At 44.6% G+C, this 17,333-nt stretch overlaps 2 protein-coding genes across 2 annotated transcripts; both read right to left on the minus strand.

Annotated features, from left to right (window-relative positions):
* Positions 1–106: 106 nt before the first annotated feature.
* LOC121187588 (protein FAM222B-like) lies at positions 107–8,306 on the minus strand. The gene is made up of 3 exons (XM_041046899.1): positions 8,192–8,306; positions 6,032–6,159; positions 107–5,493 (listed from the first exon to the last, which is right to left on the minus strand). The coding sequence occupies exons 2-3, from the start codon at positions 6,111–6,113 to the stop codon at positions 3,491–3,493; spliced, it is 2,085 nt and encodes a 694-aa protein (XP_040902833.1). The 5' UTR covers positions 6,114–6,159; positions 8,192–8,306; the 3' UTR covers positions 107–3,490.
* A 1,006-nt stretch (positions 8,307–9,312) lies between these two features.
* Positions 9,313–17,291, minus strand: LOC121187455 (flotillin-2). The gene is made up of 11 exons (XM_041046710.1): positions 17,155–17,291; positions 16,107–16,188; positions 15,302–15,392; positions 14,455–14,578; positions 14,102–14,220; positions 12,846–12,959; positions 12,627–12,746; positions 12,316–12,530; positions 11,772–11,955; positions 11,487–11,636; positions 9,313–11,297 (listed from the first exon to the last, which is right to left on the minus strand). Exons 1-11 carry the CDS (start codon positions 17,201–17,203, stop codon positions 11,259–11,261), a joined length of 1,287 nt encoding a protein of 428 aa, XP_040902644.1. The 5' UTR covers positions 17,204–17,291; the 3' UTR covers positions 9,313–11,258.
* Positions 17,292–17,333: the final 42 nt, after the last annotated feature.

Genomic DNA, 17,333 nt, shown 5'->3' on the forward strand with positions numbered 1-17,333 from the left:
TTAACTGAAATCTAAAATTACTTTATACATTTATTTTGATATGCACCTAAATCATCCGGACATCCGGTGTGGAAAACAAAGACTCATAAAAGCTTTGTGTTTGCAAACTTTATTTTGGTTAGGGGGAATGTTTGTGCAAGACATCTTATTCCTGAAGGTTAGGCAAAACTGGAATATCACATTTTCACAAAGTAGAGAAAGTGAGCCCCCCTCCACCTCCGCTCACGACAGATCTTTGATAATCAAAGACGATCGTTAACTGGAGTAAAAATAAATCTAGAGAGAGTTGTTACACACCTGTGCCCCAATCAATATTGCCATCTGCGTCAACTAACGTGAGCTGCAATGTGCTTAAGCAGATTGGATTCTTACAGTGCATGTTGAGATGTACTGTAGGTGACAAGATTTCTGCATGGTAATAACACTGTGAAAAGGAACCACAAAACATACATTAAGCCCGGGTTAGAACCACAGCATCTGAATCTTGCACAGAGAAATAAGAAAACATTGGGGTGTACTGTGCAGACAGGAACCACTCACTCTAGATTTTTTTATGCTCTGTTCACATCTTTACACTTTTTTTTACTTCACAAGATTTTCTTGAACCGCCCAAAGGAAAGGAGAGGCAGCAGCAGCTCTGCTTTATGTCTCCAGGTTGTTGCTTATTACTGTTAGAACATAATAAACTCCCACAACAGGCTCGCGAAGGCTTTTGGCCGTGGTGGTTACAGAGAGGGACGCTTGGTCACTTTGGTCAGTGAGTCAGCAGCAAACAGTTCACACATCCTGACAGTGTCTAGGAATCGTGGCACACTTCAGGACTTCTGTCCATGACACAGTATCAGTAGTTACACTAAGTAGCTTGGTCCCCCGTCAGAGATTAACTTCATGCACACCTGTGTGCAAGTACCCAAGCTTAACATACACACACAAGCATCCATTCACACGCTTCTCCATACTAAGCCCAGTGGAGGCACTTCATATGAAACTGTTGAACCTGACTGTGCTGGGCTGTAACGAGGCAGTTCAAAATCAACAGGACAGCTCTGTCAAACCGTTTAGTGTTTTCATTCAGTGACTGTTGGATTTGAAGTCGAGAAACCCAAACAGGAAGGTGTCTGTCTCTTAGGCCACAGTGTGACTGACTCCTGAAAATCACTCTGCCACTTTGAACACTGGTCAGTTATTATATATTTAAAATAATCTCCACAGATGCTGCTCGAACAGACAGACAGCCATCAACCAGTTTACCAGCATTAGAGTGGCAGCAATTTCCAACTTTCCTTCACCCACCCCATAAATAGGAAACTTGTTTTCACTGATACAGCCCATACATCATTACTATTCACACACACACACACACACACACAAATCATACTAGTGTGTGTTAAGATTAAATTCAATAGCAGCTTCAAGGGGCAGGCACATCAAAAAAATGAGAGCCAGGGAAAAAAAAGACTGCCATCTTTGACCTGTACTGTGTTCTGAGAACAGCTCAGAGAGGGAAAAATGCTGTTGTGCCGTTGCGTAAGACGTGAGATCAAAGCGCTGATGCAAACCTCTTATTTGCCTCCGAGTGCAGACAGTCAGTTTACACCGTCTGCGTCAACGTGCGTCGCCTATGGCACCTAATGTGAAATCACCTATGGCTTCAGGATGAAGTGGTCCGAAAAAAAAAATAAATTAAGAAACTATATCAGGATATTTATTAAGTATAACAACTAAAACACAGTTCAAATACTTTAAAATAACTGCTACAGCCCTGTTCTACATACCTATTAATTCTGCTAAATACTATTCATATTTTACTCTTAAAATCATCTTAAATCCGTGATAGATAAAGATTCGAGACAAAAGGGTGGGTGATTTATCAACAGGCATGATTAGCAACATCACCTTAATATTTCCATTTAAGGCAACATCACCCATTCCCACTGCCCATACATATTAACAATGCCCAATGATCTGACAGTACAGTTTTAACGGCTTTCAAAAGAACCAAAGTTCAAGGAAAAGAACAAATAACTTACTCTTTCTCACAATGAAGCCAGACTTAAATTTGGGATCTGGCAAAGAAAGTCAGTTACATAAGCAGAGGATAACTAGTGTGACATTTAAGGCTTTTTCCAGAAGGCTTGAGGACAGCAGAGCAACATGTGCCTGGACAACATCAACCCAAGGACTAGAGGAGCAAATGGGTCCGGAGCGTTGTGCTAGACGCATCTAGCAAAACTTAACCTGCAGCAAATGTTCTCTTGTGTCTTTACAGGTAGCAGAAACATGACACAGGGTGGGGCCAGTGATCAGTAGATGAACAGCCCACCGCAAGCCACGCAGATAACGTCCACACCACATCGGTTCACTGGCACTACAGTTGAAGAATGGTGAGGAAATGAAAGTTTCCCAGCTTGCATTACTCCAAATACTTGCATGCTTGCAAGTGATCAATTTGCTTTTCACACAGCAACATACATAAACCATTTTAATAATAGTGGGATGCCATTCGGTTTCACATTAGCTATAAACAGAAAGGGGCTAATGGAGTTTCTGCTCCAAGTGTTAACAATAATATTTAAAAGTAATTTCTACAGTTCAAGTAGGACCTCCAACAGAGATACAACAAAAACTGTAATAAAAGAAAAGTACTTCAAGCACAGTTCTTGAAATATTCCACACAGGAGGGCTCTTCAAACTTTCCGAAGGTGAGAGAAACCCAGCCGCAACTTAAAAAACTACGTGAATCTCAGGAACGGAGACTGTTAGTGTTTTTGCTAGTGCTGGCTTTGTCTTATTTCTAACTAAAACTCTGTCCAGCCGTGAAAGTTCAGAGTTTCTGCACACTGTGATTACCCACGGAACGTAAACTACCTGAACCGCTCACAGCGCAGTTCAGAAGCCATGTTGTTTTCCTGATAGAGGAGTCACAGCTCTCACTTAGGCCCTTTAACAGTGTAAACCTCAGCTACGGGAGGGAGCCGCTGGGACAATAACCTTATCAACAGTCTTATTAATTGCATATACATGTAACCTTCTTATTTTTTTTAAAAATGGATCACAAACCTGTTAAGAGGATAAATAACTGCAAATAAAAACATTACACGAACACATCCTAAATCTTGCCTTTGGGCAGTTGTAAGGCCACAAATGCTGAAAAAAGTCGAGTTGTTCCATGTCAACCTAAGAAAAGCACTGTGACAATCATATGGCAAGAATATTCTCAGCTGCAAATGAACATTTTAGAACACCATATATACATGAACAAAGAGCAGCACAACAATCTCAGAAACCCTTCATCTGCAGCAAAGGGACAACATGGCTTAAGACCTGAGGAATACTTTGAAACGTCACAACCTGGTGGGGTTCTACAAATCAAGCTCTGAAACCACAAAATGTAATTGATCACTTGCAAGATCTTAAAGAATAAACCACAGAAGCTGAAAGTAGTTGTTGAGACAAAACTCAGAACACCAAGAGGGGATAAGCACACACTTTAAAGGTAGCCTGGGTGATGAGTGTGGACAGCTCCGCCATTGCTGGGCTCCTGAACTTGGCCCATGGCTGATCTGTGCATCTTCTCCATCACATCCAAGCTCTGCTCCTGAAAGCTGGGCATCTGGAAGTCCCCCCCTAAGAAATCCACATTCGGCAGCAGTTTTGACTGACCACTAGGACCCTCTTTCCCTGGCCTGTACTTTGGCCCTGGGATGCGGTCTGTGGAAGCAGCGGCCTGCCCTCCCTGGAAAGCCACGGCGTGGTCCTGAGGGCCGGATCCATTGTTACCTGCTGTGGCTGGAATGCTGCCCCATGGTGGCTGCATGTAGTGACTATTAATGTAAGGCATAGAGCCTACGGGGCAGTTAACAGGGGATGAAGTTTGTGGTTTTTCTGCAGGGTGTTTTAAAGGAAAGGACTGTGCAGCGTTTGGTAGCTTGTGGGGATAGTTGAGGTTTTGAGAGGGGAAAGCACACTCAGCTGGAGCCTCCATCCTTGGGTTCTTGCAGGGATGGGCCCCCTCAGGGGGCTGCTGCATGTAAGCCAGCTGATGCTGGGCCCAGGAGCGCTGCTGCTGCTGTTGCTGCTGTTGCTGCTGCTGCTGTAACTGCTGCTGCTTATGTAAATGGTGCTGAAGCTGCTGCTGCAGTTGCACCTTCTCTGGGTCTGTGTGAAAGGCAGGTATACTGTTAGTAGCAGCTAAAGAGGGCTGTGAATGGAGAGCAGCACTCGGAGTCTGAGCTGTAGCTTTGTCTGGGGGTCCCACCATGAGGCAGCTGGGCACAGAGCCCAGAGCTGGGTGGTGAGAGGACACCCTCGAGCTGGCGTTGATCAGCAGGTTACGGCTGATGGGGCTGGGGTTTGCGATCTGGCCCTCACAGACTGAGGTGCTGCCCATGCCAGCCCGTGCCTGGCACAGCTGGTTGATTTGGTGCACAATGCTGCTCAGGTCACTGGGCCGGTTCTGATGCAGGCTGGCTGCCATGGACAGCGGGATGGTGGAGGTAGATACAGTTACATTTGGTGGGGCATCTGCATCAGGGAGCTTCCGGGGCCCGTATGCCCCCGGTGTGGGCTGCTGGAGGTTATTAGGCATGGTAGGGGGTCCGGCACCCACTGCCTGGGGAAGGGGCTGTGAGCCCACTAGCCCCTGCGTGTGCTGCACGCTCGGAAGCTGAGCTCCATCAGATATGTGGCGCAAATCCTGAGTCACTCCTTGTTGTGTAAGTGTAAGTAAAGCTCGCGGAGGAGCCGTCTGATGCTTTAGTGTCTGCAGATGAGAAAGATGCTGCTGTGGTACAACTGATGGACAGGGCTGGCTCTGCTGCTGCTGCTGCTGCTGCTGCAGAGCCTGGGTGTGAGGCAGACCCTGCTGCCTCTGAATGCCTTGTGGATGAGCCAATCTTTGCTGCTGTGAAGTCTGAACCTGGGACAAGCTCTGCGGCCGCTGCAGAGCCTGTGGGTGAGCCATGTTCCTTTGTTGTAAAGCCTGTGGATGAGGCATAGTTTGAGGCTGCTGTAAAGTCATTGGATGAGTCATGCCTTGCTGCTGCTGCTGCAGTGCCTGTGGGTGAACCATGCCCTGCTTCTGGGCAGCTTGGACCACAGGCTGAGACGGGCCCTGTAGGTGAGGCGCAGGCTGAGGGAGATTTAAAGTGCTTTGAGTGGCGTACGGTCCGCTGTGAGGGTTCATGATGGCCTTATGAAGCTGTCGGGCACGGCTGCCGTCTGACTCTTTGATGACGCCTTTGGCAGGCGCTCGGAGGACAGCCAGCAGGCCCCTGCTGGCGCTGACCTGAGACGGGTAGGGACTGTGGCGCTGGCTGGACGAGGATGTGTCGAGCCCGTTGACTGTGCGTCGAATGTGCTTCCTTTGAGGTACTTTGACACTGTTGGGGAAGATCTGGATGGTCAGAGGGTTGTTGGCAACTTTCTTAGCATAGGCATCCAACTCTGCTGGGGTTGGGTAGCTGGCAGATCTCATCTTCTGTGTAGTTTCCCCTGTAATGTGAATAAGGTCAGACAACAGAAATGCCTGCACAGTGCACGTGATGTACGGAAATGTTCTGAAAACACCACACTGTGTGACAACATGCAGTGTTGAAATGAAATGAACTGCAGTGCGTTTAGCTGCCACAGCTCTCTGTTCAGAGTGGTGTAGTCACTGCAGCTCACATGGCGAGTAATGGACAACAGAAAGCCACTTTGGCTTCATTAATATTTTGCATCAGATGCACTGAGGCTTTAAAAGCTGGAACAACAGTCACTTCTTTTAGCACCAAAATAAAATAAAACTCAACTGAATGGTTCAACTCGTCACCTCTGATCTCTAAAGTCAGGACTGTGAACACCTGTGAATTTATATATATTATTACACTGATCTTGAATATTTACTCATTATAGGGTTTTAGGAGTCAGAAACAAAGTCATGATGCTGCACAGTCACATCTTCATGTCTTGTTAATCTTAGCAAATTATGGATAAATTATATTTTGAACCTCAAACTGTGCAGTTACAGGGTAAAGAGGAAAGCACTTACATTTCTGAAGTCCAGTGTTCATCTGCGTGCGGGAGAGAAGTCTGATGGTAGGGTCACCTGATGCTGGCAGACAGGCCAGCATGTCACTATTCCACTAATGCAGCATGGGACACCTTCTCCTCACCATACTGGGGAGAAACAGAGCAGGCGTAAGTCAGCCGCTGACAGACACTTACGTTGGTGTGAGATGACTTTGCTATCGCCTCCTTTCACATCCAGTACAGTTTGACCTTTTGTAAATGGCAGCTTGTAATAAAGTGAAATCATGGTTCTGTAAAAGCTCTCTGTGGGCACCTTGAAGAGAGACGAGATGGAAAATGTGTTTTCAGCCTGATGGCAGGTTACAAACCAACCAGCTTCCAGTAAAAGAGGAACAGATTCCTCCACTGAACAGGTTTTAATGAGGCATGTTATGAAAGGTTAGAACCAAATGAGAATTAAAGCGCTGGTCCTGAATACAAAGGCATTTTAATGTAGAAAAGCCAGCGGCCTTGTTGAATAACTGCTGTACAGTGAATATCAGTCATAAACTGTCTGTAAATCAGTGATGAATCTGCAAAATGACGCGTGACTAAACCATAAGGAAACCTAATCACTGGTCAGGCTTGAAGCAGGTTAACAGGGCTGATAATCTAATTCATCAATACAATGTCAGGAAATACTTTCCAGTCTCCTTCAGCTCGACGAGGAGTCTTTGTCTATCCAACAATTTCATATCACATAAAACAGCACATCAGTGTAGAAGCTGGATCTCGTGTTTGGCTTGAAAAATTAATTCAGCTGTTATCAAATTAACAAAATAAAATTTCTCACAAACTAATCAACTCTATTGATACGGTTTGAGCATGTGTTGTATTAGTCCATCATCTGTCCTACAGCCCAGCTGACACAAAGAGGCGGTGTTCACAACATGGATTTAGGGCAGAGTTTAAGCAAACATCCATGTCTCCATCAGCCCATTTCCAGTGCCACTCCTGGGGCAGCAGAACACCGATCAATACTGAACCAATACCCCAGATCGGTATTGGCACCAATACAGACCCTATTAAGTGGATCAGGTGTCAGCCGTGTTTCCATTATCAGTTACTTTCATTCGGTCCACACACACCCACGCAAATCCTGCAACCAAACTTCATTTTCATTATCAATTGACCTGTAAATTGATTGGTCTATAAAAATCCGAGGGCGACGTCTTACTCACATCAGTGTAGAACTAAAATCTCACTGAGGCTTAAATCTGTGGATATTTGACACCGTTTTACTATTTTTGCTTGAAAATCTACTAAAACAATTAATCGGTTGATTGATCAATTTAATTTCTTTTTACACACATATTGAAAGTAATGATTAGCTGCAGACCCGCTGTGGATTTTAATCCATCTCCTCCGCTGGAAGGATGTTGGTAATTAGGTTTTCTTGTGATTTACTCACACATCACTTTGCAGATTCATCACAGATTTGCAGACAGTCTGTGATTCATTAGCTCCACTGCTCAGACACCCAGGGCGGACTTCGTGTAATGGTGCAGCCTCTAAAGGATTCGGTTCTGATCTTATTGGTGAGATAAAGTCCCGGTGTTCGCATATATTCAGTAAGAACCGTCGATTTGATGTAGATTAAAATGCCTTTGGCTTCGAGTCCGGTGTTTCCGTGCTGAGTGTTCAGAAAAGGAATCCTCGTTAATCCAGACTGAACAATGTGACCTTTTCTACAGACACGGGTCACACTCACCGCCCTCAGCTAAAGCCCGCTTCACCTTTGTCCGGGTGGAATCACGTATTTATTTATTTATTCTTCTGCAGAGGAAGGTTAACTTTCAGACAGCCTGGACCCGGGTAACGTTAGCATCTGTTCGACAATCCAGCCTCAATCTGCAGTAGTTCAAACAGCTAAATAACGTTAGTACAGATCTAATGAATGTAACCGGACTGTTCCGGCGACACAACACAAACCGGGCCGGCCGCTGGGCCCCGGTGCCCGCCTTTAGTGGAGATAAAAACGGTGAAATAGCGTCGCACAGTGTGTTAGCTCGAGTGAAGCTCCACAATAAATAAGGAGCTTCTTTGTGCTTGTTGAGACCAGGCCAGCTGCTCAGCAAACTTTAGCTCTTCACCGATCAAAACCGCCGACGCCACCCGAAATAAGGAGGACGATACTTACTCCTCATGAATCTATGAGTAAGGAAAACTTCATTTTGTGGAGATATAACGTTGATTTTGTTGTTTAAGATGCGGAGACCCTCCCCGGTGTCTCTGCTCTTCGTGCTGCTGTCCGGCTACGGCAGCTACATCTGCTGGGCATGCGCAAACACAGAGGACCTCGCGTCTGCATTTAGGTGTCAAAGGCAAACGCCTGCACAATTATCCCCACTTCTGGGACCGAGCGGCGACCGGTGTCTATACTGTGACTGGGCTGGCTGGGACGTTTAAAGCTCAAGGGAATTTTACTTTAGGTGTTAGCAACAAAAAATGCTACTGAAGTATAAAAAGAGTCTGCTCATTATGCAGAATGGCCCCTGTCAAAATGGATGGATTACCAAACAGGCCAACAGGGCACAGGCCCAGGGGAGGCTGGGGGGCCCAAGAGGTCAGAGGGCCCCTGGGCCAGAGCCTCTGAAATAGTGAATGTTAATTTTCCTTGTTTAGAGCTCAGATACAGGGAGACCAAAACAGAGATGCAAAACAACTACAAAGGGACAAAGAATGACCACAAAGAGACTGAAAACAACTCCAGTGAGACTCAAAATGACCACAAAGAGACACAACTTGTCATTTGTAGTTCTGCATCTTTTTCTTTCTGGGCTCGGGGTCCTGTGTAGGACGGGTGGGGGCCTTTTACCTGTCTTTATCCAGGGACTCATTTTCTCATCCTCTGTTCACAACTGTCAGTGTTTTTTTATTGAATAACTTCACTGAATGGCTTTCCACCATCTGGCATAGGTTTGATTTCAGAAGTGGAGGCGACACAGTGAAGTCTGGGCTTCTGTCACCAGACAAGAATTTTTAGCTTTTCAATGAAGAGAATTTAATAATGAAACAGTTTTCCTAACTTTCACTATGACAAAGATGATAACAAAATAACTGATAGAAAACTGATATTGAGAAAAGGCATCCTAACCAAAATGCTAATATTTTTTTTTTTTTTTGACTTGTACACCACCCTACCTTGAAATGTTTTCACCTTTAGAACCAGGATTAAGAAGCAGAATCAGTGACCAAAAAAAAACAATTAAAGTTGTCTTTAAATAAAATCTGCAGAATAGGAAACAACAAGAATTAATAAATAATGGCATTTTTATTTATTAGAATGACAAGTAGCTAAGAGTGAAGTGATTATTCTGCGTACAGACAAATGGCATGCAGCAAGAGCATAGAGGAAGTCATGGCCATTTGAGACATGTTATAAATAACATTAGGTATTTAACACAAAAGTTCACAAAAACATTGAAGACAGACAAATCAGAGTTAAGTTTACATACTGAACACATCTGAAGTTTAAAATATTTGCTTGCCAAAAACAAATCAATATGGTCACAGTATTTGTCAAGTCACTACATCAGGAAAGAAGCATACAAACATAAATGAACTGAGGATGAGCGACTAGTAAAGAAAAAAACCCCATCGACAACAATAATAACAGTCCTCCGTAAATTTGGTGTCAGTATGCTCATACTTAAAAGTGAGTCTCGGTGTAGCTTAGAAGTGAGTGCAGCTTTGAGGGGAGACGAGCAGGTTCAGGTTCCCATGAAAAAACATTTCATGGGAAGGGTCAATCTGTTATGCCCAATAATACACTGTACATGACAACTACCCCCTCCCAGTCAAATCTCTGACACTGAACCGAGCGTCAGATCGTGTGCTGCTGCACTGGAGAGTAACATTTGGTGCATTTGACCCCAAAACAACAAAGCACAATAATCATTTACAAACAGCAATATCACTCATTAAAACACAGATAAAACATTGATCAATAAGTTACTCATCTAAAATGTCCTTATATATCTGTGACAGTGCAGATTTGTACCCACACTGAACAGAAAGTGTGTTTCTGTGAAATGTAAAAGTTCGGTTTGTTGACACAACCTGTCAAACATGGCTTAGCATTTACAGATATTTGTACCATGAAATTAAACATCAGTGTCAGAAAAACTATTTAGTATCCTGAGTACCTCCTTCTGGTACAATATAAATGAAAAGACAGTCTATTCTGTTTGGCCTTTTTCAGAATCTATTCACATTAAGCTTTTTTTTCACAATATAAACACATTTGACACAAATTCTGTCATTTTTACTGACTTCACTTTTTTCATATACCAACCAATTTGTTCAGTGTTTTCCTTTATCGCAAAAACTACAAACATTTTACATTAAAACCCACACTAAATAAGGAGCACAGTATAAGCTAGATATATCAGCACAAGATCAGAATTTACTTCTAGAGACTACCGTTTTTCTGTCAGCATATAAATAATAATCATCTTGTGTCATGTCTGATATCAACAGTTTGCAGAGAACGAAACTTCTTCCAGGGGAACAGAGAAAACCCGGAGAAAACTGTGCAGATGGGAACAATTTAAATGGAGGTAAGAACAATAAAAGGGGCCTCTTTTAAGATTGTGAGCACCTTTGTTACATGTTACATAAAAATCAATCACTGAGACATAAAATAACCAGAATAACATTTGATAGTTAAAAATTACGTGTACAACACATATTCAGCTCTACAGGGAATGCGTTGTGTCTAACGATAGAGTTGTGTAAATCAGCAGAAAGGCCTACAACAGATGGAGGCTCAAAGTGACAGCAGAGGCCTTGTTGTCTGAAAAAGCAGAGCCCCGGTGTATAAATACCAAAGAATAGGTGTTAACATCAGCTGTCAGGTCACATGATAATGTAAAGGTAACCTGGGTGAGAGTCAGTTGGTGCTCGACCTTCACACCCGTCTCACAGCGGCTCTCCTCTTCAGTGACATTTCATACAAACGGGCCGATATTTACAATTCAAATACAAAAACTAAAAACACAAAAAGGAAATAAATAAATAAAATTCTTTGAATGAGCAGCAGTGCATGCAGATTTTCTGGTCCTGTATAAAGTAAGGCACCAGAGGTTTCCAAAATTCACTTGGTTTACAGTGTATATGTATAAAACAACAACATTTTTCAAGTGTATTAAAGGCAGTCTATGAGAGTGCATACAACAGATACTGGAGTCATGTGGAGTCTGGTTTCAGGCTTGAGCGCTGGTCATCTTCTGCAGCAACGGCAGCTGTTGATAAAAAGGACACGTTATCCAACCTGGCACTGAGACTCTGAGGCTCTGAGACAAACCCCGTGAGTTTTCTATGATTAAGCTGCACCGCTTTCATGACCTACATTTTTTTTCCTTTTTTCCCCAAAGCCTGGTTTCAACCACTTTTAGGCTCAGACTGGAGACAGAAAGCTAAAGCCTGCTTACCTTTGACAAATCCACTCCAGTGAGAGCATTGACAGATACAGGAAGTTCAGCCAAAAGGCGGTTGACCTCGCCCGTCACACGGCTGCCCTCCCCGCTCAGGATGACAATCTCACTGGTCTTGGCTAATGGCGCCGCCACCTTGGATGTAATCTGCAAAGATACACAAGATTATGTTTACATACAGGAATCACGCACTAACCCAGCACTGGCTCATGCTTAGTGTGAACAAACCAGTGAAGTTTAAATGAAAGTATCACTGGTTTGGAGAAGCCATCTATGTTTTACCTTAGGCAGGGCCTCAAGTACCAGGGCAGTCTTAGCTGCCTCTCCGTACTGCTGGTAGGCCTCCGCCTTCAGCCTCATCTTCTCAGCCTCCGCCTTGCCGACGGCTTCGATCGAGCAGGCCTCCGCCTCACCGATCTTCCTGATCTTCTCTGCCTCTGCCTGAGCTATCAGCACCGTTTTCATCCTGTCGCAGGTGAAACACAAGTTAAAATAACCGTTCATTCATCTGTCAACACGTTTGACCTGAGCAAACCCGGGAGGTTTAACACCTAAAAAACAAAGGGCCACAAATACTTAGCAAATATCTCCCAATAAGTTGACTGCTCACAAATGGAGGCCGTTTGCTACGAGCATGTTGCGTTTGGACGTTACCAGATGTTTCAGATGGCCACTCTGATTAGCTTTGCTAAGTCGTCTCTGTTCAATCAAACACAGACCACTGTGTCTCAAGAGGACAAGAGGAGTGAGGACTGTTGGTCTCAGTGATCTTACACTTTCTGCTGATTGGTGAAAAAACCCTGTTCCATGAAGGGCTCTCACTCACTTGTGCCCCTCAGCCAGCTGCTGCATTTTGTAGGCCTCGGCCTCAGCTGGTCTCTTGACCGTGGCAAGGAGCTCCTTGTCAGTCCGATCGATCTCCTTCTCCTCAATGGTGATCTGCTTCTTCCTCTGCACCACCTGGATCTCAATCTCCTCCAGACGGATCTTTTGCTGCTCCTTGGCTGCCTGCAGCTCGTACGCCAGCTGAGCCTCTGCTTTCTGAAAACATCAAATGAAACGTCAATAATATTTTAAACATTTCCCCAACGAACACAACGCCATGCATAGATGCAGATTAAAAGCTCGGGCGCCCACCTTCGTGTTGACCTCCTGGTTGAAGGAAGCTTTCTGCAGCTCCAGTTCTCGTTTGGAGTCGGCCATCTTGGTGTCAGCCTGGAATTTGACATCCATCATCTCCTTCTTACATTCTGCTTCCTAGGAGGTGACAAAGAGAAGTAGAGCGGTGATCAGCTGGTTGTTGTGCACAACAGAATCCACTTCTCAGAGTCCCCCCGCCTGCTAAAGCCTCCTTACCCGTATCCCAGCATCCCTCTCTGCCTCAGCCACACCGATGTCTGCATCCCTCTGGACAGCTGCAGTCTGGGTCTTCCCAAGAGAGCTCAGGTAATCCAGTTTATCATAGACATCCTGCAAACACAGAGAAACAGGTCAGCCTGGAAGCTGCAGCGCTCAGCTTCCTGTAAACACTGAATCGCCTTTTATCTGTGCGTGGTAACAGATTCCTGATTCCTCCACCTGCACTGGACAGTTCCTGGCACAAGAAAACGCCTCGTTACCTGGAACAACTGCTGACAGTTCTGTCGTAGTAGTGACAAAGTCTCAGCTACAGTTAACAATAACATAAGGAACATCAGCAGTTCAACAGGAGACTTTTTACAGATAATATCTACGACAACAGACCAGCTGCCACAAGCGTTTTGCGGTTTTGCATCAGGAAGATGAAAAACAGAAAATACAATAAAGACAACCCACAAATGTCTCCACTAATGAGATAACTGGTCCTGATGCATCGCAGAAACCATCTCGACTTGGACTAATTGATGTGGACAGAAATGGACTCTGGGCTTTCAGCAAAGAACGATGGTCAGCCGCTGTGTCTGCACCGGCCTTCAATTCGCTCTAATCAACAACAGTGAACTCTACAGGGGGAGTCTCCTGTCGGTCAATTATCACACTCTGAAACGCAGTGGAGATGATTTCTCTGATGAGAAGTCACAGGAGAGCAGCTTCCACAGAAGGTGAAATATATTCAATACATGCTCTTTTGTAGAACAGATGGCTGCTGACTAATGTTTGTGACTTCTACACTTACACTTAGTGTATGAACACACTGCATCTCCCATATGTTGGGCTCTTAATGGAGCTCTCACAAACACAGCGACACACAGAAACCTGAACTTCTGATCAGCTGCAGAGGGACTGAAGCCTGACCATTGTGTGAAGCAGGTCATCAATATCAAAATTTATTATATTTATTCAACTTTCTGAAATACTTCTGTTAGAGCTAACACAGCAAAATTACTTCACTACATGTTTTATTTCATTAAACCTAAAAAACAGTTTTGTTCAACTCCGTGACTTTAAAACAAGCACGATAGTTGTTCAGCATTCATGACAGCTGAATTGAAATTACTTTGAAAGCAGCATTTTTTTCTGTGTCCTACAGATTTTATTCATGTTTTCACAGTTGATCTAATGACAGGATGTGCCTGTATGCTTTCCTCTTTGACAGTCTGACAGTTGTTTTCATTGCTCCAACCTCCACCCACCTTAATGGTAAAGCTGAGAATCTCGATGCCCATCCTGCCCACATCAGGAGCTGCTACCTCCCTCACCAGTCTAGCAAACTGGTCCCTGTCCTGATAGATCTGCTCGACAGTCAAGGTACCTGCAACACAGAAACTTCTTGCAATTCAAAATGTCACTCACTTTTCTCAGTTTTATATATTTGTAAATGGAATATATTTTGTTTGTGGACTGCTGTCATGTCATCTTGGGCTTGACAAATCAAAAAAATAATCAGCAGATGCAGTCCAAAATCAATCTAGTAAATTATTTATATGGCAAGTCAGAAAACAAGTTTAGGAATTAAGAATCATTGAAATGAAATAAATATCCGTACCTAGAATGGAGCGCAGGTGTCCCTCCAAAGTCTGCAGAACTACAGACTTGATTTCCATCACTGATTTACCCAGAAACTGCTCACAAGCTATTGCCAGCAGGTCGTGCTCCGTCATGACTTTCACCTGAAGAAGACACAGTGATGGAGTGAACTCAGCTCATCTGGTGACAGACAAACCTCAGGGGTGTGGCCTGTCCTATTTTCTACAGCTGTCCAGTTAAAAACAATTCCTACAGGTGTCCCAACTTTGGGGTCTGAACCCCGGTCTGGGCTCTCCTGTGTGGAGTTTGCATGTTCTCCCTGTGCCTGCGTGGGTTTTCTCCGGGTACTCTGGCTTCCTCCCACAGTCCCCAAAAACACATGCACATTAGGTTAATTGGCTGCTCTACATTGCATGTAGGTGTCAGTGTGTGGTTGTCTGTCTTTGTGTGTCGGCCCTGCGATTGACTGGCGACCAGTCCACGGTGTACCCCGCCTCTCGCCCATAGTCAGCTGGGATAGGCTCCAGCTCCCTGGGACCCTGACAAATCGAGCGGTATAGAAGATGGGTGGATGGAAGGAATCTGATCTGGGCACTGTGACAGAACCCGATACCTAGAATGAATAATCAGAATGAATCCTGATCTGTGAGATCCTTGTACTAAATGTCAGCCTGCTGTTGGTTCAGTTTCGGCAGTATCTGACTACGAATGTTGAATAGCTTAATAACAGTAATGCCGTTTGCATCATGGTGCATGGATTTGTGCCTGCTGGGACTAAATGATAAGTCACTTAGTAATTTTTGTAACAGAGACTTTTTGCATATTCTGTTGTAAGTTAAAAAAAAAGTACTGGGATGTGGTCTTACCTGAGCCACCCCTGTGACAGTGATGGCTACCCCCTCTGCTGTCTCTACATCCTCACACCGGGGCTGCAGAGTCATGATCTCCAGGGTTATTCTACAGCAAGGAACACAAGCACGTTTAACAGGCCACGAAGAGAGAGAGCGTAAAGCAATACAAGCAAGCTGTGGGATAACGGAGTCACATCTGTAGATGTTAAACTCTGTGCACTGTCAAACAAAAGACAGTAAACACATGACGTTTGTTGGGGTGGCTGTTTGAGGCATACTGAGCCCTTACACTGTCCCACAGTTCAACTCAAAGTGGAAGCGGTGAGTCTGTTTGTGACTGTAAACACATATGACTTATCCTTCCCTGAAATTCATAGAGAGCAAAATTTGGCGTGACCTCACCAGTACAGGAAAATACAGCAGAGCAGTACTCTGGAAACTGAGTCATGGAATATTTCACAATCTCAGCCGTGACCTGCGTCAGGGCTGCTGAGCAGTACTGTGGAATATAAAAATGCTGTGGTAAAATAGGCTGAGGAGGAAAAAACCTTTGAACCTGTTGTGCATTGTGTGTAATACGAGATCCATCCTCTGCTTGCCCACTGAGCGCCTGCAGATAATGGGACTGACTTAAAGCCCAATTCAGCTGCGGTCTGTTTAAAAACCTTGATCATTTTATCCAAATGCATTTGAACGGGGGCTTTTAACAGCATAATCCACTTATCTGTGACGAGGAGCACTTGCTGGCACAAAGGCATTTAAAAAAGCCACTAAAATAACATTTTAAGATAGCACAAAACTGCATGCACTGCGTTGTCACCTTTGGGTGTCTGAGACGAGCCACCAAGCCCAGGCCCAGCCTCCCACGACATAGGTCTTATCACCAGAGCCACAACAGCCACCTGAGGGAAGAGCAACACTTCAGTTAAGATGCAGCTTCGTGTTCAATGGCTGAACGCTGAGCGGTCGTCTGACGTGTTCAGTTTTGATTTAGCTTTGTTCAGGCTGCGTGAATAAAAACACACTAACACAACAAGTGGAAATCCATGAGTCAATGGACAGAAAATAAATAAGCGATTATTTTCTCAATCTGTGAATTTGTTAAAAATTGTTTTAGTTATTTTAAGTACACATACTGAGCACATGCTGAAGCTCTTCTTCTGCACATATGAGCTGATAAGCTGATAAGTTTTGGAACTTCAGTCCAGTATCCAGTATTTCACAAAATAAATTAAACATTCAGTCCACAATATTTTTATTTATAATACAATTAATAATACTAGTGCAGTCAAGGGGGTTTCTTTACCTTTAGGTAAATCACCTTTAGGTATTTCTACACTGCAGTATATTTAGGATCTAAATACTTCTTCCAGCGCTGCAGGTGTTTTCGACAGGTTTAAAGGGGGGCGGGATGGGGCTGCAGATCAAACCCGCCCCCCTCCAGCTGTGACATGTGGGCCGCCTCCAACCTCCGGAGCTTTATCGGTGTGTCCGTGCGTCTCTGCGCTTCTATCTAATAAAAATAATTAGTGGTTAAACTCTACCCACCGCTCATTAATAACCTTTATGAAATCAAAAATCTGCGCCGCGCGCTCTCTGACGATAAACCAAAGCCTAACGGTCACATGACCAACGGTGCTAACGGTGTTAGCTAAGCTCAGCTAAACCGTGTTTAACGTCACACACATAACGATTTAACTTCCGGGATTTAACACAGAAGTCGGTCGTCCTTGGCTTTAGAAGACAACGGTTTGCGATTTAGCAACAAGCAGGAGCAACTCAACGGTGGCTCGGTTAGCCGGTTAGCCCCGGACACCAGCTAACCGCGTTAGCAGCTCCGTTAGCACGGCGAGAAGCGGAGCACCTACCGGACACCACCAGCGCCTCGTTTGGACCCACAGTCAGACAGTTCCCCATGGTGACTCAGCACAGCAGCGGACAGCCCGATCCTTCACGGAGGTGTTGATGCGGATGTTTCCGATGTTCGCTCCAAGTCTGACCGATGTCAAAAAGTCTCCACGTCCCGACCGACGACAACAGCGCCTAC

This window comes from Toxotes jaculatrix, chromosome 9, assembly GCF_017976425.1.
Source record: "Toxotes jaculatrix isolate fToxJac2 chromosome 9, fToxJac2.pri, whole genome shotgun sequence".
Taxonomy (NCBI): Eukaryota; Metazoa; Chordata; class Actinopteri; family Toxotidae; genus Toxotes; species Toxotes jaculatrix.

Excerpts from the sequence above, each read along its gene's own strand:
- LOC121187455 (XM_041046710.1), bottom strand. The coding sequence starts at position 17,203 with ATGGGGAACTGTCTGACTGTGGGTCCAAACGAGGCGCTGGTGGTGTCC. Across the intron at positions 11,956-12,315 it reads CAGCTGGCTGAGGGGCACAA|GATGAAAACGGTGCTGATAG; the intron begins GTGAGTGAGAGC and ends CACCTGCGACAG. Across the intron at positions 11,637-11,771 it reads TACTTGAGGCCCTGCCTAAG|ATTACATCCAAGGTGGCGGC; the intron begins GTAAAACATAGA and ends GTATCTTTGCAG.
- LOC121187588 (XM_041046899.1), bottom strand. The coding sequence starts at position 6,113 with ATGCTGGCCTGTCTGCCAGCATCAGGTGACCCTACCATCAGACTTCTC. Across the intron at positions 5,494-6,031 it reads GAACACTGGACTTCAGAAAT|GGGAAACTACACAGAAGATG; the intron begins GTAAGTGCTTTC and ends TTCACATTACAG.